At 39.5% G+C, this 21,019-nt stretch overlaps 1 protein-coding gene across 1 annotated transcript; it reads left to right on the forward strand.

Annotated features, from left to right (window-relative positions):
- Window positions 1-85: 85 nt before the first annotated feature.
- DZANK1 (double zinc ribbon and ankyrin repeat domains 1) lies at window positions 86-20,778 on the forward strand (the record flags this gene model as incomplete). Its single annotated transcript, XM_082277267.1, has 21 exons — window positions 86-222; window positions 838-962; window positions 1,603-1,756; window positions 2,828-2,945; window positions 3,318-3,414; window positions 4,173-4,285; window positions 4,840-4,925; window positions 5,599-5,716; window positions 6,542-6,655; window positions 7,754-7,846; window positions 9,755-9,877; window positions 10,598-10,759; window positions 11,369-11,597; window positions 14,905-15,008; window positions 16,208-16,279; window positions 17,182-17,278; window positions 18,074-18,162; window positions 19,246-19,326; window positions 19,867-19,994; window positions 20,353-20,427; window positions 20,658-20,778. Exons 2-21 carry the CDS (start codon window positions 854-856, stop codon window positions 20,776-20,778), a joined length of 2,283 nt encoding a protein of 760 aa, XP_082133393.1. The 5' UTR covers window positions 86-222; window positions 838-853.
- Between the last annotated feature and the right edge of the window lie 241 nt (window positions 20,779-21,019).

Raw genomic sequence — 21,019 nt, forward strand, 5'->3', positions numbered from 1 at the left:
AAAGCTGTCAACCCGCTCAGGTCAGGTAAAGATCTGATCCGCCCGTAGTTGGTGGGTGTATGTCAGAGAATGGACCAGGCTCTGCTCGGTGGTGCCCGGAAATGGGAAAAGAGGCAACAGAGAGAAACTGGGGCACAGGAAGTCCCACCTGAACGTGAGGAAGAACTTCTTTCCTGTGAGGGTGACTGAGCACTGGGACAGATTGTCCAGAGAGGGTGGGGAGTGACCCTCCCTGCCTGCATTGGTGAGCAGCATAAGAGTTGTTTCTGGAGCACTGGAGGGTTGATTACAAAACCAAATCCTTGTAGTATAGACGTGTTTCCTGGCCCTGAGCATCAATTCCCAAGATCTGGAGTACGTCTCTTCATTTTGTAAAATGCCATCATACCCAAATGCAATTTTTCATTCTTGAATTACACAACATGATAATGACTGTGTACACTAGGATAAATCGGGTTTGGCACCTGTTTTAGGGATATATTCTTGATTCACGTGATAACTGGCATAAGCTTAAGCAATAGCTGTTTTTCTGTAGTCCTTTTCAGGACATCCTGTATTTATTTAGGGGGCCATAATGAAATGAGGCTGGTTTCACATCTGACATGATTAGGGTGGAGATTCCTGTTCCTTACTCCTGCCATATATCACTGACATATGGTGCTAAAGCTGTTCTAGCTCAAACACCCAGGATCACAGTCACAGGATGGTTTCAAGAATCCAATGTTCTCTCTTTTAAGAGAAACAAAGACAAGGAGTCATGCTAAGAGGCTGTATTTCTCAGTGCATTCTTCTGTTTAGAAAGATTATTGTCTGCCTTTTTATTTTTCCATTTTAAAGATCACTGCTGAGAAAAATGACAGCTGGCTCTGTCTCAGTTCCTCAGATCATCCCACTTCGAATTCCACCTCCAGGGAAAGCTCAACGGGAAATAGACACAAATACTCTCATAGAAATAAAATCAGGTATGAACAAGAGGTTTGACTCCATCTCAAACCTTACTTATGTGTCCATTTGAAATGTTTGGCCTCTATGCTTTCTTTGCATTTAAGTATGAATTTTGGAGTGTGCATTTCATTAAGGAACTTATAAAATTAACCAACAGGTTTGATGCACCAAGTGTCCTTGCATGTAATTTTATGCATTCAAACAATATTACTGACATAAAAGTTGTATGTGTGAGCAGCCTTAATTGCTTCCAAGGCCAAACTTTTAAGCTGTTGCATTTTGCTTTGACTGCAAAAACAGTGCTTGAAAGGATCCTGGGCTAGGCTCACTCCCAACATTGTCATTACAATTTTTGAATTGTCACCTTTCGCTGTGGCAGAAAATATCCTTTCTGTCATTGGAACAGACAAGCTGCTGCAATGTTTTCATGCAAAACCATTGCACAGCTACTTTGCTGTCACGAATACTGCTTCCAATGAAATTGCTTTTTATGAGTAAAGGATTTTTCATGGGAGGAACAGTTTTGGTCCCAAACATTCGGTCACTTATAGAACTGCTTTATTTTCTTTATGTGAGAAAAATCAAGCACAGTAGTGAGTGCTTTGTTTTTCCAAGGTTGCCTACAGTCTGAGGAATTACTTTCTCTGTTTCTTTCAGATACACCAGGGGCCTCTATTTATTACACTTTAGATGGAAGTAAACCAGAACTCATTAGGAAACCTGGCCATGGGGCGCGTAACACTTTGGAGTATAAGGGTCCTATCTTATTACCAGTGGGGAAAATAATGGTCAAGGCCCTGGCAGTTACAAAGTGAGTATCCTGTTTTATTTTAATCCTGCTTTGGCAGGGGACAGATATCCCTGTCATAGCTTGCAGTCGTGTTGTTTAAAGCTTTCCATACCTTGCAGGTGAGAGATGAGCCTTTTCCCAGGCAGTTTGCAATCTAAATGGTCCTCATGAATTGCATTGACATGTCTTTCTCAGGATGCTTTTTATCCATCAAGTGTTTGTGTGGTTGGATTACCTCTTGGATGTTATCTCCTGGACTGTGGGTGTCCAATGATCCATGGAGGCTGTGGGTGAGAAACTACTGTACTACACTGAGAGCTCATCCTTTGGAGTGAGATCATCAGAAAAAGCAGAGGAACCACGGTGGTGTTTTCTGGGGTCATCTAGTGGTTGAATGGATTTATAGAAGTTGGTCTTCCCAGGAGTTTGTTTCGTTTCTCCCAAAGGATCACAGACTGCTGAACCTCACAGCTTAATTACAATGTTGGGTGAAGCAAAAATACAATACATAGAAAGAAAATTGGATTTTGCTGCACAGCCACTGACTTTGTCCAAACTAACTTCACGCTTAGAGACAGAGAGAGGACACATAAATTCTCTGTCTATACTGTGTTGTGTTATCTTTTACTTCCAAGGGAGCAAAAACTTCCACTCCACTTGGAGCTTTGTGCTCACTGTTCCCTGTTAGCTCCACCTGTAGCCAGAGTGTGCCTTGTGTCTGCACTGGGATATAACAACATTATATAACACACAAAACCGAGGCCTATGTTTATTTTCTTGCTATCAGTACCTAGATTTACACTTGTTTCCAGTCTGGTTTTTATTAGGCCATTTTCAGGTGTGCTGAGAGATACTCTAGAATGACAGAGTGGTTTGGATATTTTCAGCAATTTTAATGTTACTGTTGTAATTTAATAGGTGTTAGAGAATGACAGTTGATTTATCAAATAAATATTGCTCAATTCTACTGAAATAATGACTGCCAAGCTTGGAAGGGATGTTCCACCTGAAGAGCCACATCCATCAGTGATTTACTTGTTGCAGCACACAAGTCTGTGGCAGGTTCTTAGCTTTGTGAACATTGATTTTCAGGGACTACAGGGAGAGTTCAGTTGTAACAAAGGTGTTTGTGGTAGAGTACCAGCAACCAAACATGCTTTTCCCTGTTGAAGATGATGACAAGAATTTCCTAAAAGATATGGCCACACAGGTAAGTTTTAGCAATTGTAACCCCTTTTGTGAATATAAAATGTTGTATATATGATATTATTTAGAGATTAAGCTTTGACTGCCAGTTTTATTTACATATCTTATTTTCTCTGTTTGTCCATCTTTGCTGCTTTGATCCTTTTTGTAATATTACCGTTTCAAGGGGATGCTTCTTTTCCCCCCATGATATTTTATGACCAATTGAGGTCAAGTATTTTAAAAATACATTTATAATTTAAGCTTTTCAAATGCTTGCATTGAAAAAAAATAGCTTGAGCATGTACTTCTAAAATTTTAACAAATAACTATAGCAAGAGATGATTAGCACAAATGCAAAAATTTTATTTGTAATTCAAATGGAATTACTTTTTAGAATAAGGAAGGTGGAATGTTTACTACAAAACCTAAGAAGAATAGACTGAATGTGGAAATCAAGCCTGCCTGGGATCAAACACCCCAAGACCTTCAAGGTACAGTATTACTTCATAAAACTGAGATAGTCTTCTGTTCTAGCAGAAAATAGTATAGAGTTTTCCTCTTGTATCACTTGTAAAGTGTGGGTAATTTTAAAACCATCTCAGAAGACAGAACATCCTCTGGAAATTCCAGTTTCAATTGCTCACCACTGCAAATAGAGAACAAAACTTACCCTCCATACATTTCACATTACTTCTTAAAAACATATTAAAATGTCATTCATTTCTCAGCAACACAACAAGGCCTGGTCTGTATTTCCCTTTGTGCCAGAAAATGCTGTTAAATTAATGGGATTGCAAATCCTTTACAGCACTTCTTTACTGATGTTTGCTTGCAGTAAGATTCCAAAATAAATACACAAAGCAGAAATGAAAGCTTGACCCAGATTTTCTCTGTAGATAAAGCCTCTTATTCCATGGCAACAGCAATGGGACTGTTTAAGAGCAGGGAATTGTATTAATGTTTACTCATTAATTTACTTGTAGGAACTGGGTTTTTTGAGCATGCAGGAAGGAAGAAAACTGTAAATAAATTAAAACATTAAAGTAAGCTCTGTCAGAGAGGTATGGGGTTTCTTCTAGTTTAACTTCCTATAATTCCATGCAGCTTATTTGAACCCGAAATGTGGATGCCAAGTATGTTTTTAAATATGTTTAGCAAGAGTATGTAACATTCATGTTCAGATAGATATTAACTGCATGAAGTGGGTGACAGTGGAATAACAGAATTGTAATTTTAATCTTGGAAACAGACAGAAAGCCTTCTCACAGTTCCTCTCAAGGACCACAGCTCCTTGCCAGTCGTTTGGGAACCACAGAGTACAGAGGGGAATCCACCTCAGCACAACCAATGGAGTCATTGCAGGTGAGCAGAGGGGTAAGCTGACGAAAACTGTACACGGCTGTCATCAGGACAGAGGTCTAAAAAAGGAGGAGGTGGAGATTTGTGATCTCTCTCAGCTATTAATGCCTTTGCATGTATTCTACAGTCCTGATTTAAATGTAATGGTAATGATGCACTAGACTGGGAATGCCCAAAGCAGGACATGGTTATCAGCAGGGACAAAGCCAGGCAAAGGAAATGAGCAGTGACTGCATTCCTACTAATTCTCTTCTAATACATTCCTGAATCCACAGTCAGCAAATACTTACTGCTGTATGTTGGCAAGTTCATACTTTAAACTCAATATTCGGTAATGCTGTGGTGGCAGTAAATGGCAAGGCATTGATTTATTTTTATTGGAAGAAGCTGTGGGTCCTTAATGCCACTAATGGGGGAATCAAGGGTAGTAGGTACTCCTCAAAGCAGTGTGTTTAAGTGCAGTTTGTTTCAAATTACATCTCTAGCTGATTTTGCTATTTTTATATGCATTTGCAAATATTTCCTTTCTAAAGCCTGAAGAATTACCTTTATTTCAGTTTTCAAGTTCCTCTGCAGTGACTAGCCAGAAAAGCTTAGCAAGCACACAAGTGTCAAGGATCCAGAGTGAAACAGATTTTCTTAAGTAAGTGACTTCTCCTTTTAACATACTGGTCCTTTGGAAAGTATCTTAGGCTTTTGCAACCAAGCTGATAATGCTATGGGCCTCTGTAAAAATTCAGAAGGCAAAGACAGACACTGGCTCATAAGTGGAGAGTATAATCTAGGTAGGACTTTAAAAATTCTTTCTCTTAAATGTAGTTTTCAACTGTCAGTTATCAGCTGTCTCATCATCACTTAAAAAAATTCCTAACACCCATAGGATCAGCGAATAAACTCTCTTTTCAAATTGTAGTACACCCTCAGTGCTGTAGGTGAACACTGCTCACTGGAGTAGTCTCACAGGACTTTAATGCTTATCAGTATTGAAAAGGTTCTGATCTACATCAGTGGCTCCTCGTGGTGCAGCAGTGAGGCCTGACACAGACTGCCTGTCAGGAGACCTGTTTACTTCTCATGATGAGGAGCAAAGTATGAAACTCCAGAGCAGCCAGAGAGCTTTCTACCTTGCAAAGCTGTTTAGAGTTCAGAACTTCATATTATAGATGTTGGGGCATGGTCTGGTGTCCCACCACAGCTGGGAAATCACAACTGAGAAACTGGTGGCCTAAGTCCTGTCACAACAAGTTCCAGATTATTCATTATTATGCAGCAGTGCAATACTAAAACAAGCTCAGCCAGTTTGCTCTTATTTTCAGATGTGCACACTGTTCTGCCCCTCGCCTGTCTGACCCCTTGGCTCACTTCTGCCAGAAATGTGGATCTCTGATCCCCCCTGTGCCAGTCCAGCGCTTCCCACTCCCCGAAGGAACACAGGTCAGCAGAACATCATAGCAATCCACACATCATCCTTGAAGAGAACGACAGCCTCTGCAAGTTACACAGTCAGCACTGGCAAACCTGTTACTCAGTCCCACTTTCATTTGGAAGTTCTGCTCTAATTGCTTTGTTCTGCTCGATACCTTTAGCACTGGACTCAATGAAATTCCTCCAATTAACCATAGATAACCATAAACCGTTAACCATGGGCAAAATTACCCACAGATTTCTTCAAGTGTCATGTATTCTAATAAGGAAAACAATGAAAAAGTAAATTGTTCTATTTGCCTGTGTCAGGAAACAGTACCAATCCTGAAACCTTAAATGGTGGCATGTGTGGGCATATATAAGAGCACCACGTTTTTGCAGTGGTGCCTGTAACTGTCTTCCCTAAGCTCTTCCCAACAGATATTAACCTAATCTAACAAGTCCATGGTGTGTTTCCCTTCCTGTATCATCAGAAAGTTGTCTGGTCTGGGGCAATACTGTAGTTTTAAGTAATGACCGAGATTCACCACCTCTTTAGATTAGGTCCATAATTAGGAGAATTTCAACTACTTGTACATTTTTTATAGTAGCATTTTAATTTTATTGAAAACTACCTCAGTACCTTTCTGGCATTGTCTTTCCAGATGTCTTCATATTTTCTCAATATGATACTATGATTTTTAAGGATCAGTATCAGTATCAGTTGCTGTCAGTTGCTATGTCTCCAGTGACCTTGCTGCTGAGACTCCAGCTGGGAAAATACTGAAATCTCATTATAACCTTAATGATCCCATTATGCTCCTTAACACAACTGTGGTGTGGCTTTTCCTTCAGATGGCACCATGCCTCGAATGCAGACATCTTGTGCCAATGAATACACCCACTTGCATTATCTGTGAGTCACCAATAGCTCCACAGCTGCAGCCCCAAAACAACATCTGCATAAAGGTAATTGAGAATAAGTAAAACAAAATAGTGATTTAACTCCTGGTATGCATTTTTCTAACAAGTGATTTCGTTACAAATATTTTGATCCAACCTGGCTTTGTATAATTACATTATGGTCACCTTTAAGAGTTAGTAGGATTAAAAACAGTTTGAATGGAAAAAAGGATTAAAGGTTCCCCAGTACAAGAAAGACATGGACATACTTCCCTTGAGAAGGAAGAAGCAGCAGAGGCAATGTGTGATGAGCTGACCATAACCCTCATTTCCCTGCGCTGCTGAGGAGGGCAGGAGATAGAGAATCAGGAGGAAGGTTAAACCCAGGAAGGAGTGAGGGGTGGGGAGAAGGTGTTTTTTGAGATTTGATTTTATTTCTCATTTTCCTACTCTGATTTGATTTGTAATAAATTCAATGACTTTGCCCAAGATGAGTCTGGTTTTCACCTGAGAGCAATCAGTGAGTGATCTCTCCCTGCCCTTAAACTCATGAGCCTTTCATTGTATTTTCTCTTAGTTGTCCAGCTGAGGAGGGGAGCGATAGAATGGCTTTGGTGGGCACCTGGCCTCCAGCCAGGTCAACCCACCACCAGTGGATTATAGGCATTGTCCTAAATGTAATGTTTTATGGCACCCCTGATGTAGGTGCAGAGGCAGACCTAAACTATTTAGTGGCAACATCAAAATAGCAGACTAATTATTCTTAGCTCTGGTAGAAACTCAGTTGTTAATAGTGACTGTGCCAAGACCTTGTAGAGGTCTTTTAAGGCACCTCATGGTATTATATTATATTATTAATAATTTTCTTTGCAGATACTGGGCTGTCTGTTTTGTGTGAGTGTAGTGACTAAACAGACACTAGTGTATGTAAAGATCTGGAGGTATTGATACTTAATCTCCTGAGGAAACTATCCCATAGTTTAAAACAAATAGTCACCGTGTGATGACCAGGCAGCATGGCCTAACTAAAGTGTGAAACAGCCCAGACTTGAAGGATCTCTTCTATCTGCAGGAATGAATAACCCCAGCAGTTTGAAAGATCAAGTCTTTGTCTTCTTGTTCACAGTTATCAGATGTGAAATGTATTCTCTCTCTGTTTAAAAGGGCAAAGTCATTTGTCAGGTGTGTGGCACAGGAAATCCTCTTCACCATAAACACTGTGCGACTTGTGAGAGCAAACTGCCTGAAGTACAGATGGTAAGACTTCAATCACACTGGGTTAATCAAACCAAAGCAGAACATCCTTTACCTTTGGAAAACTGAAGTCATGTCCATGTGTCCCTGTGTTACCAAAGCAGAGATTCTCTCCCCCATGTCATATTTAAGCCCAGTCCTCCCTCAGAAGTTTCACCACAAATGTCCAGCTAAACATGTCTCTTATGCCTTCAAGTTTCTGACATGGAAGTCAGTGTTGTGAATGCCATTGAGAAAGCTCAGAAGGCTCTTAGAAAATGAGTAGTCTTGACTCCAAGGGAGTCTTGTTTGCATCCAGATTACTTTCAATTGCAGTAGAAAAGTTGAGTATATACATCAGGAACATCATTCACACTGATTTCAGTTATTTTCTGAAAATAGAATATAGTTTTACATTATTTTTCATATCTCCACTTTTACATTATTTTTCTTATCTCCATTTGCTGCTTCTCCTACATGCATACAGCTAGCATGCTTGTATTTGGCTGTGACTCTGCACAGAGGTGAGAAAAGCACTGAAATATTACCTCTAAAATTGCTCTGTTTCAACTCCCTGTTTAGCTTGGTTCCTTAGAAGAATTTTACTTTCAGTTCTGAAAAGTCTTGTATTAAAAATGTCTGGCACGTTCCACCTCTCCAGGTTGTGATAAATACAAAAATGATAGAATAATAATGGTTTGCAAATTAAAATCTTCTGATTAATGGTTATCTTCTGAGTTCTAAAACTGTCTGTAGCTAGAGGCAAAAGTCTCTTGTATAGGCACTGAAGTGTTATTTGAAAGTGAGTTTCAGTAGGATTCTGTACTTACCTAAGATAAATGTATGTTTAGCTGCTTCACTGAATGCAGATATATGTGTACATAATATGTAGCTGCATATGTAGTTAGGCATGTGACTTGAATGTGAGACCTGTATCAGCTGAGAAAGTTAAATACTTACTAAGAATTATTAATAGTAATCAGAAATTTTACTAATAATAGTGATTAATTAGTGATAACAATAGTATTTTGGAATAATTAATAGTAATAATGCTGATATTATTATTAATGGCTATTAAATAATTTAGATTTAGAATATATTTAGACTTGTGCTTTTGGAAGATTTATCTTCTAACTGAACTCCCAAATTACATTGTTTAAATTGCAATGCAGACCACAGATGAAAACAGGGCTATTTTGTTGTGGTGTAATCAAAATAATTGTCCTTGGGTTCTGTCCCTTATCCATATTCCTGACTTGTAGAGAAAATAAACTACATAAGCCTTGAGGCAAAACATAACAAAACATTTTTAAGTCCTATTTGTCGTAACTGGGATCTGTACTGAAGCTCCAAAAGTTTCAGATGAAAAACCTGTTTTCTTTTACTTACTCATATAAGTTAATTGTAGGAAAGTTGGGTAATACATAATTCGCACAAGGCAAAAGAGTGAAAAAAAGTATTATGCAGCAAATTCCAAACTGTGAGGAAACTCCTTGCCTGAATGCATTCTCCCTGCCATACTACTAAAAAGAAAGGTACAAAGAAGATTTTGTGTTGGATTTGAAAATTCAAGTTTATCAGCAGAGACACCTCCATCTTTATTTTGTCTGTACTTATACATAGGGCCCTATTAATAAATACTCAGTTTAAAAGCACACCATTGACAAGGTTCTTATTTTTTGGTGCTAGTTCTGCTAAAAATATTTTCAAATTAATTAATGCTACATTTTATCATGGTTTTGTAATGAAAAACAAAATTACAGGTTTGACCCGAGTCACTCTGTTGCTCATTCTGAGCTGCAATAATTCATTTAGGCTGAATATTACTTTATGTTGTCAGAGCAGCTTGCTCTCCTCTTTCTCCTTATTAGGCTTGTGGACTTTTCTTCATGAGAAGCATTTTTCTCCCTAATGCTTGTTTTGTTTTATTAGCCCACATTTGGAGGAGACTCCTGCCCACCTCAGCAGGGCCAGCAAAGGAAGACGGCTCTGTGCTCAAAGTGCAACGGCGTGAACCAGAGCAACGCCCGCTTCTGTGCCTGGTGTGGGGCCAAGGCATGTGCTCCTGCTGTCTGTGGGACAAACCGGCTGCTGCTTCTCTGCAGCCATGTCAGACTTCTCGGTGCAAAACTCTTGTCAGTCAGTAAACAGTGTTGTTATCAATATACCTGCTTAGAGCATAGAGGATTGCGTATGGAAAAATGAAAGGTTTACAAGACATCCCAACCCCACATCAGTCAGTGACCCAAGGGTTTAGAGTTGCAAACAAATGATCACGGGTCAACAAGCACCATCATTGCATCAGCTGAGATGCAACAGCCCTGTGCTCAGGCAAAGTAATTTACCCATCAAAGGTTAAAGTGTAGGCTAACCTAATGCAAGTTTTCCCATAACAACTCTGGCCTATAACCACCAATACAGGCAATTACCAGATATGAGACGATGCATGCAATTGTTTTAACTGAAGGCCTCCTTAACTTCAATAAAAACAAGTACTTAGCTGCTGCCCAGTAGAGTTACAATCAATGTAAACAGTTTCCCCTTGTACAGTGCTTCTACCTAAGACCACACTTGAGGAGAATTTATTTTCTGTGAGCTGAATGCACATAAAATTTAAAACACTCCCTTATATGCATAAATAACCATTAGTCCTGTACTGTACCAAGGGACTCAGGGTGGTATTTACTTCCTTTTAATTCATTCCTCTGCTCTTATCATTCTGGAGTCATTCATCCTATGCTTCTCTAGTGACAGATATTGCATTGAACTTTACAGCCTGGACCTCCTCCATCCTACTTTTCCTGTTCCAAGTGTGGTACCAGCAACCAGCCCTATGCTCGCTTCTGCGTGTCCTGTGGTATCTTCATAGAGTCCCCATCCAGGCACAGCTCTCCTGCCAGTCCCATGGATCGTGGGGACTCAGTGGGATCTGCTCAGGTGGGACACAGTGTTACAAAGCCAGGTTTGAACACAGCTGAGAGGCTGCTCCATTGTGGGTGTGGATCAGCACAACTCCATTCATTTCCTTGGGCGATGCTGTGGACTAGGAGCACAAGGACAAACCCCTTGGTTCTGCTTTCTGCTGAACAGCAGCCTCAGCTCAAGGCCTTGATCCAGCCTCTTTCTAAATGGCAAAGTGAGAAATGATCAGCCTTTCAAAAGTACTGATCTTAGCTCTTTAAGTACTTCTATGTTATTAGTTGTGAATTATTTGTGGCCTGCTGATACTATTTCATGCAAATGTAGTAGTGTTTTTAAAACTCTATTTTAAGGAAGAGCCCAATACTTAGCAAGGCCAGCTTTTGCCCTACAAAAGCATACATGTCTCCTGGCAATCATGAAGAATTTGGATTTTGCTTGAATATTTGTGGTAAGTTGCCTTGTTGTTACAGACTGGTAATTAAAATAAAAAATTGTTAATGATTCTTCCTGCTAGCTTTTTCATTCCCTTACAATTTGGTGTAGTGTTCTGGTTAAGTTATGCTTGTAAGCCATTGAATTACATCTGTATTACTTATATTTTCCCTTCTCCTCCACCTCCCACAGGCAAAACAATTACAGGCTCAAGTTGCCTGGCAACCTTGTCCTGTTTTCTTGCCCAAATCAAGGACAGAACTAACAGAAAGAGAAGATAAAGGAACCCAAACCATTGGACTTTTTTACCCATCCAGCAAACTGCTGGAAAAGAAGGAGCTTGAGCTGATTTCACAAAAAGAAAAGGTGGAAAAGATGAGTGATCACAAGCCTCTCCTGACAGCCATTAGTCCTGGAAAAGGTTAGAAGTTCTGATTTTATAATTTCTAAACAATTTATGACCTTGCTTTTTCTTGAAAATATTATAGTCTATGGAATGTGGCATCAGTAGGACACTGATTTACATCTTTACAAGTCTATCTTCCCACCAGTCACTTGTAAATGCACTGCCTTAGAATTTAATCACTGATCTCCACCAATAGCTGAAAGAAAACTATCAGAAATATCAAAATTGTGGCTACTGAGCCCTGTGCAGCCATACTAATTTGGCAGTAGTTTGATTTCCTCAGATCCCACAAGACTGGAGGCAGGTGTCCTCTATGTGAATTGGAAACCACTGCACAGCTCCCAGTTCCCAGCACCCCCCACAGCCCCTGCAATGTGAACTTCAGGTAGAGCTGTGATGGCACCTGCAGGGATACTGATAAACAAAACTCTGAGACACAGGGGACAGAGCTCTTGAAAATATGATGAAGCTTGTCTACATGAGGAACTTGTTTGGGGTGCTGTTGTGGAATAAATTGTAGAAACTTCAGAAGCAAAGACTAAAGGAAGGCATTCTTAGTAGGATTATGAAAACATCACTCACTGAAGAGTCTTTCCTCTCCCAGACTACAGTAGGAGAAGTATCAGTACTACAGACAGCTTTCTTTCCAAGTGACTTTTGTGGTCACTTTGTTCTTTGTGGAACCACTTGACCGTTTGCTGTCATTAAATGCTTGACATTTTGAGGTTTTAGTTTTACTATCCTGAGAAATCTTCAGCTTTCTGGATCCCAAACCCTTGAAGACAGTCCATCTGTATTAATTAAGGATCTAATAAATGGCTTAGTGGGTAAAATTGGCTTTAATCTCACAGGGCAGTCCAGCTGGGCAATCCATAGAACAAGTTAATTTTAAATGATTACAGCACCAAACCCTGGTTTGAAGGAGCAGTTACTCTTTTAGATCCACTTTCCCATCTAGCTCTCTTCAGCAATCAGATGGTCAACCCCTCAGGCTGTTATCAGAATTCATTTTCTGTTGGGTAGTAAAGGTTGCTAAAGAATGTTAGAAATTCCTCTTTTGATTTTGTGTATCTGTATTCAGATGGACTCTGATTTTTAAAATAATCAGTGGGGAAATCTGTTTTCCTCCTCCCTTCCTCTGAAATGTGGCATGTTCTTTTAGGCATCACTGTAGGAAATACAACACTTGACTCAACATGTCAGGGAGCTTAATTTAGTCAGAGATAAGAGAGGATTGGCCCCTAATGGTGCCAAGAAAAAAGCAAAGTAACACAGATTATTTGTATATCTCTGTCAGAAGTACAGCTCTTGCCATGTGAGTGAGAACTGCTGTCACTGGGAAAGGGAGGGAAGAAATTCTGAACTCCATTTGAATTCTTTTCATTTTTATCCACTTAGCAGAGGTAACTTTGTTGAAGTTGCACTGTGTAATGTATTCTCCATTAGATCCTGCCCAGGACTGAGTAACATATTTCATTCCATAAATCAAAAAATAAATGTCTCTTACAGTCAGTTCATGCTGAGTTGTATACATGGCTTGAAACTACCTGCATCAACATGACCATGCACTATCACCCAGGAAAATCTTGTTTATAGATGCCAAATATGACCATTATTTCTTCAATCAAAATAGTATCAGACATTTGATATTAAAGTTTTTAAATACAAGTGATTAAATAAGATGGTGGAGGTTATTATTTCTTGACCATATCAATTATTAACTAACCTTCTTTTCATGTGTGAAGATTATAAAAAAAAAATACTAAACAGTTAAGAAAGGGGCAAACAACAGCAGTACCAAACCAGTAATCCTCTGGTGTGTACTGGGTTTCTTTTTTTGCTGTACTTTCAGTCTGTTTTCAACAGGAGCCAAGACATTCACCAGGTAAGCTTTACAAAGAAGGCTTCCCTTTTTTACTGTAACAAAGGTTAAGTCAGTGTGATATAGATGTAATCTGCTATGGGCAGCCTGGATTCAAGTATTCCATCAGTGCTGCCAAAAATCCTTTGAAATCTAATAAAACATCAACCATGCAAGAATATGTTTCTGACCATTTGGATTTTTTGAAGTAAAATCTGGGGATCTGGGCTAATTATGAACCACTTTATTGCAAATAATACTGACTTCTACAGAGAGATCACTCACCAAGTAGTCTATTTTAGATGTTTTAAATACTACTTTCAACTTGTATTAGTTTTTGCATATGAGACCACAGCAGGGAACAATTTATGTTGTTCTGTGGGTTCTTCTTTTTCTATCCATTTAAAACTGCTTAACAAGTAAGATTTGCTGGTTTAGTTTGTCATACCAGTTCAACCTTGAGTCTTCCAAGCACAAAACTCCTTGTGCCCTTGCTTTGTCTTGTAAAAGCCAAAGCTGCACTTTTCTTCTGGCTTGGTCTCTTTTCACTGTTTCAAGCTTCACTTAACATGAAGGAAAGGATAAGGTCAGAGCAGCTTCATTGTGTAAGCTAAATGAGGTTATCAAGCTTACACAATTTTATTTACAACAAAATGAATCGTGCTCTGTACTTACCATAAGGATGCTATAAAGAAAATTAGATTGAAAACAGTCAGTTAAAAATGAGAACAAGTCCATTTGTTGCTTTCTCTGATGAAAACAGAATGGAGCTCCAGAAGTGCCTGGACAGGAGGTGCAAAAGCTCTAAATAGCTTAAGATGAGTTTTTAATCCAGGCTCATTCAGCCCCTCACATTTCATGCCCTCTATCAGTATAAAGGAATGCTGACTCTCTCTCTCCCAGAGATCCTGATAGGCAAAGGAGCAGGAATGCTTAAAATTTTAATAGGCTCTCACATATATAATTGAAAGGAATTTATTTGGAGGATAATTTACACAGACCAAAATGCTGTGTATCTGAGTTTCTGTGTTTGCAGTTTTCAGATTTGGTTTATTGTTCCCTGTCAGTTATCCCAAATCAACTAAGAATCAGTTCAATAACACACAATTACTTAAAATTTTTTAAATGTTTTACTTTTTTCTTTTCTTATGATCTGGAATAGTGTGAGATTTTCCCTTCACACAGGACCAGTTTTGACTCCCAAGGATCATTCCAAGACATGGCTTTGCTGTGAATAGAGGGCCCTAAGGATGAATTATATATAACCTATGGATAATACAGTGTTTCACCTGGCTTTTTAGGGTATAACTTCCTTCTCATTTTCTTGATTAGATTAATTTTCTACAGATTTTTTTTTTATCTCAGTGCAGCTATGCTATTTTTAAATCTTCCATCACATGACTAGAAGGAATGTTAATCACATTTTAAGGATTTTTCTCCTGCTTAACTCTCTGTGAACAGGTTACTGGAGAAAACAGCTGGATCATGTTTGTGCTCATCTTAGAAGCTATGCCCAGAACAACCTTGAATTCAGAACACTGATTGGAGAACCTCAAATGGGAAAGGTAGGAAGGAGCTTGGGAGTGGTATCTTCCCATGGAGGGTCATGAGATTATTGTGGCTGCTACATAAACACTGGGAAAATAAATGTCTCCCTTTTCTTTAGACGTTGACCTGTTTTTGTGTGTAATTTGTGTAAAATGTCTTGTTTTGTTGTTCCATTTTTTGCTCAGTCTTTTTCTGAAGACTTTTTCTGCTTTCTTTCCAATGGCAATTCCTATTCTCTCACCTAAGAGCTGTAAGGGGAGTGAGAAAGCCTTTGCTCAGCTGCTTTTATATAGGAAGAAGGTGGAAACCTTCTAGGACTCCTTCCTAAGGAGTAGATACTCCAGTAAATACTTTGCACCTGATTTCTATATCCACTGAGACCTATTGTCCACCAGCATGTTCAGAAGCTGTAGTATAACTATAAATATAAGAGAATATCTGCTTAATAGAGTTGAGGTACAGTACATTGCAACTTTTTTCCTCTGCTAGAGGATTCAAAAAGACAAGCCTGAAGAATATAAAATTGCCTAGGGAAAGCTATTCCTGCTGCTTCTTGGCCTTTTGTCAGTTTATTGTCTTAAAAGCAGTGCCCTCAAAAGTAACAGAAATAGTTCAAAGCAGATGCCAGCTATCTGGGTTTAATGCTGCTTTTTCAGTTTTTCATGTGGATTGGAAATATAATTAACCTTACCTCAAAATTCTTAACCAGCTGCAATATAATCTTCATTCCATTCTTTATAATCCCCTGTGCACTCATTTTTGTATGACTCCCATAGACTTGTTGCCAGCAGTACTGTCTCAAGGAATTGATACACAAAGGTACCAAAGTTTTAATACTGACTGTGCTTCCCCAGGCTGGTGTGACTAAAGCTGCCACCAGTTCTCCTGGTTCTGGAAGTCCCAAGAACAACACAGCCTTTTACACAGCTACAAAATCTCAGTGGAGAATGACTGTACTTCCATATAATATAGCCTCATTTCAGTTTTGGATTCACTTGGTATTTCAGTTGTTGCAAAATTTCCAGTTACTCAAAAAACACGTGCCCCTTTCTCATTGACATGGGAAGTGTTGGTACAGTATCACAAGTAGGTAAAGGCCACACGTGATTTTGTGTATTGGCTGCACCACAAACACCACCAGCAAGACTTATTCCTGAAAGTACTTCTGTGGGGTTTTTTTTGGTAAGGCATACTAATGGCTGCTCTTTCCCTCTAGATTAATTATGCTACCATCTCTGAAGATGACTGTGACGTCACTATTACATTGAATTTTGCTGCTATTAACAAGGTCAGTTCAGGGGATGGGGCCTGTTGAGAGGCAGCTGGTCTAAAGCTGTCACTAGAGCAGTGTAATGATACATTTTAAATTCAGGTCTAAACAAGAAATGCTTTTGTTCAGAGGGTGTTAACTTATTGCTTCAGAGAAAAGAATCTTTTTCTTTCTCTGTTAGAGCTGGATGAACAGGTAGCCTTATCTGATGATGCCTGACTTCACAGTTACGTTGCTATCATCTCACATTTTGTTAGTTTGCTATTAGTATTAACTTTCTTCTTTCAGCTGATGTTGTTTGATGATCCTAGCACCCCTTAGCTTTTGATCTCAGATCCTGCTTTTTTTTCAGCCTGCAAACTGTGTTCTTAAGGAATAAGCTTAGTAATTTCCAATAGTTTGGAGATAACTTTTGTCAGAGCTCCTGTTAACTTTATTCAAAATCTGGAACTTCCATCTCAAGAATTACCATCTTCCAAAAACCATGACATACACATTTCTAGCTTTTCAAAGATTAAAATCTACCATCTCAAAAATCCAAAATTCAGACTGTGTCTCTTGTGAGGCATCTTGGAAAGCTTACCTTGCCATGTGGAGCCTGAAAAGCTGTATCACATCATTTCAGAAATGAAATTTCTCAAGTGGTAGAAATACTTCCATTTGGTGAGAATCTTCATTTCATTAAGCGAGGTTGTGTCACTTTATTTTCTAAATCAAAAGAAATACCTAACACAAGGTTTAGAAAAAAAGGCCACATAATTTTGCCTCAAAACAGAGTTCAATTACATATGATAATGTCTTGTGTTAATTTGACACTGATATTAACAGCCTATGTATTTTCTCATTTGCAACAGTTTTGTGCCACTAAGATTATAGCAGCATTACATGATAATAACTGCCTGCATTTGATGATTCTACAGGATATTCATCCTAAGAGAGCAGTGAAGTTCAGCAATGATTACCCAAGTGCTGTAACAGAAGTCACAGATGGACAGGATGGCAGTCAGACTAATTTTGGTGAGATTTTTTTCCCCCCTCTTTACAGTAGACCATAAATACAGCAGCCAGGAATACAGAAGTAGTGCTTGGAAGCTTAGACAGGCAAACATTCTGTGTCTATTTAAGTTGATCTTTTAAGTTGCAAAATGTGTCCGAGCTGAGATTTAAGCAATGTACAGACTTTCTAACATTCCTGGAAATTCTTCATCCCTAGGGAGCAGCTGAGGAGACCAGTGAACTGCAGCCACAGCTCACAGCAGTGTTTTTATTATAGCAGTAAAACTTTAGATGTTTCACATATTCTTTTACAATAGGAACCACAAATATCAATATTATCTCTACTTCTGAGCTCTGCCATGGACTGCCAGCTCTGGCATATTTGGCAAAGATAAGAAATTATGAAATACATTCATCCTAGACCTGGTTTGCAGAGATGTTGTTGAACTGCAGTCTCCCACTGGTGTTAGTAACAGCTCAGCATTTTGGACTTAGGTTTTCATTAAATCAACCAGTTGTAAAGTGAGCCTCAGAATTCAGAAATTCCTATACCATCATTTGATATACTTAATTCACATACAAGTCTCATCCACTTTGTGCTTCCAGTCTGAGACTTGACAAGAGGCAGCAACTGCACTGGGAGCTGTGTAAACCTTTTGTTAAAACCAGTATGATCTGCAACAAGTGTTTCATCACTCTCTCATGCAGAAAACTGATAAATACTGCTTTGATTGTGGATAAATTATTTCCAGATCTCTCCTCCTAGTTCAGATACTGACTTTGCTTTGAATTAACACTTGTTTTTCTTTCTGGTAGGCAGAGGTGATCATAATCTTTTCTATTCAAGAGGCAAAATAAAGAGAACCAAGTCAAGAACAGTAATGGGACAGGAATATAAGCTCTCCGTAAGTATCTTCTGCAAATACAGGAGGAAAGATTTCTAGAGCAGCACTAACATGAAGGAGGGCATCCAAGGATTAAAATAGAAAGGTTTTAACCCTGACTGAGGGCAGGGGATAAAAGTGCAACTTAATATAAAACCTGAACATTGGTAACTGACATTTAGTTCAAAACTGAAAATAATTCATTTGTTTTTCTACTAAGAGTTGAATTAGATTTTTTTCTCTCATTTTGAACCCATTCAATTTTGACACTGCATTAGGCCTAAGGACTGTTGCAGAGTGATTCTTTACAGATTTTTTTCAGAAGCAACATCAGATGGAGGTATTGTCATCTTTCCTTGACTTTACAACATTCGACTCTGTAGAGGCCTAGTTTAATGCAAGCAGCAAGGATTTAACCTCCACTGGAGACCAAATTTTCTGAAAGAACTGTCTACTAAAGGGATTGTCAGTAATGACATGGAAAATTTCAAAAAGGAAATGTACATTAATCTAAGCTTGGATCAGTCAGCCAACTCAACGGGTGGGAGAAGATACAGAGCTCTGTGGTATGAGTCCAGAGATAAAAATGCTTGGTCAAGTGATTGAGCTTTCAAAATGAGAAAAGGACGTTGAAAGCTGGGAAGAAATAAAAGGAAAAGGTTTTAGGTTTTGTTGTTTGTTTGTTGTTTTAAGATTTAGTAAACTAACTTATCTGAGGCAAAACATACATATTTTTAAAACAGAGTACTTCCACAAGTTCCGGAAGCTTCAAACTTTAATCCTAAACATGTACCCATGTTTAATTTTACTGTGCTGAGCAGATCTTTGTACAGCCCTGGAGAGCTGCATTGATGTAAAGCTAATCATTTGCAGATACACTTGCTGAATGAAGACCTCAGTAGTGAGATATTAGCCCTGGTTACCCAACACTTGCTTAGATTCAGAAAGACATTCCCAAAGTCAGGGATTAGTAACAATGAGGCTCAGATACGTTGAATTCATCCCACTGTGTGCATTTTTCACTTTCACTCCAAGGCGGAATCTGGCCCACCTACTTGTATTTTCACTGTGTGAAATGTTACTGGCTGTTGTGTGTCTCCACAGCCAGAGTCCAGACAGCTACTGGATGAACTGGGTCAAACTGGGAAAGGAAGAATCCCCTTCATAGAACAATTGCTCAGTGATGTAAGTTACGCTTGCTGAAGTTTCCTTTTTCAACTCTTGGGCCATTTACTGCATGAATATTAGCCTGGAATGCAACTTTGGAGTGACAATTAGGAGGCAACAGCCTTGCAATACCAGTCTTCAGACTGGAAGAGCATTTTAGAGAAGATAGGGCCTGTTTTACATTTATAGATTCCTTCCCAAATTTCTATTTGGTCAGTGCATAAGGCAGTCTTCTCTGGGTTTGTCAAGGCCAAGCAGAAAGAACAATGTATCTGTTTTATAGTTTAGGATCCAGTCCTCTGTATAGCAAAAGCAAGCATAATCTCTATGTTTCTGCTGTGGGATCTCATTTGGCTACTGTTACACACATTTACTCTGGCTTTGAGCTAGGAGATGACAAACATTTTCAGAAGAAAGCAAAGCAACACACTTTGAACCTCTCTCTGCCTTGAGCATGAAGCCCATTTCCCAACTTGAACTGGCATAATACAAAAGCAGGGTAGAAACTGAAGAATCTGTAGGGTTTTACCAGCTCCATTTCCCTCTGCTCTGTTCCAGGGAGCTGACCCCAACTCCCTGAGCGAGGAGGAGCGCCCTGCCCTCACAGTTGCTGTCCTGAACAAGCACACAGGAGCCATCTCCCCTCTGGTGCAGAAAGGGGCCAACATTGACCAGCAGTCAGGGCCGTAAGTGAGCTCTGATCATCTGCCTTGGCTCTTTCCAAGTTTTACCCCAAAAAAATCACACGTGTTCCAGCTTTAGAGGGAACTAAATCCCCACCTCTCCTCCACAAATCTGTAGTGGAGGAGCTCCTTTCAATGACAGTATCCTCACTCCTTCTTCCAGCTACCAGCTTTGAAGATTTCTTGCAACTTGTTAAAGCTGTTCTATTCAGTTCCTTCTCCATCCACTTCGACTTAGAGATAAACCCCACCAAAGCCTACCACACTTCTAGTGTGTTCTGTATCCTCCTATTCATTTTCCTTAGTTCTACTTGCTGAGTTTCCTTAGGTAATAAGTACTTTGCTCATTCCTCCCATGCAGGCACAACAACACAGCTCTCCATGAGGCAGTTCTGCTGGGACTGGAGGGAGAGGAGTGCATCCGAGCCCTGTTATGGTAGGTACTGTGGCTGGGCCCCCAGCTCAGCTGCAGGCTCCCCCAGCCTGCCAGCACAGACCTGCTTGGCAGCACTGGAGGGCCAGAGCCTGCCCCGTGTCCCTGCAGGAAGAAGCATCCACAAATTGCAAAGTTATCCCACATCAATGTTCACCTACAAGCCACTTCACTAAGTGCAGTAACTTACAATGAATTTAAGCAGTTTAAACCAATGTGTTCTGTATTTACAGCTGCAAGGCAAGCGTGCAGAAGAAGAATGCAGCAGGGCACTCAGCGCTGGATTTGGCTGCTGCAGCTGGAGATAATAAGGTTATGTCACTGTTCCAAGTAAGTTTGGATAGAGAACATTGAACTTAAGAGACACAGGAATATTGTTCTTGTAAGTGTGTTACTACAACAAACTTTTTCCCCAAATAAAGCTGAAGGTTCTTTGACTTTGGGAGCACCTGCTCACGTGTGTCCAGTTCTGTCTGCAGAATCCACGACCCTGTGTGATCAGCTTGGGCCCTGTAACAGTGAAATATTTTCTCCAAGATTCCCCCATTCCTTTCCAGCAGTTCAGAGCACAATTCCTCTCTGACTACACTGTTCC

The sequence above is a fragment of the Coloeus monedula genome, assembly GCF_965178545.1.
Source record: "Coloeus monedula genome assembly, chromosome: 2".
Taxonomy (NCBI): Eukaryota; Metazoa; Chordata; class Aves; order Passeriformes; family Corvidae; genus Coloeus; species Coloeus monedula.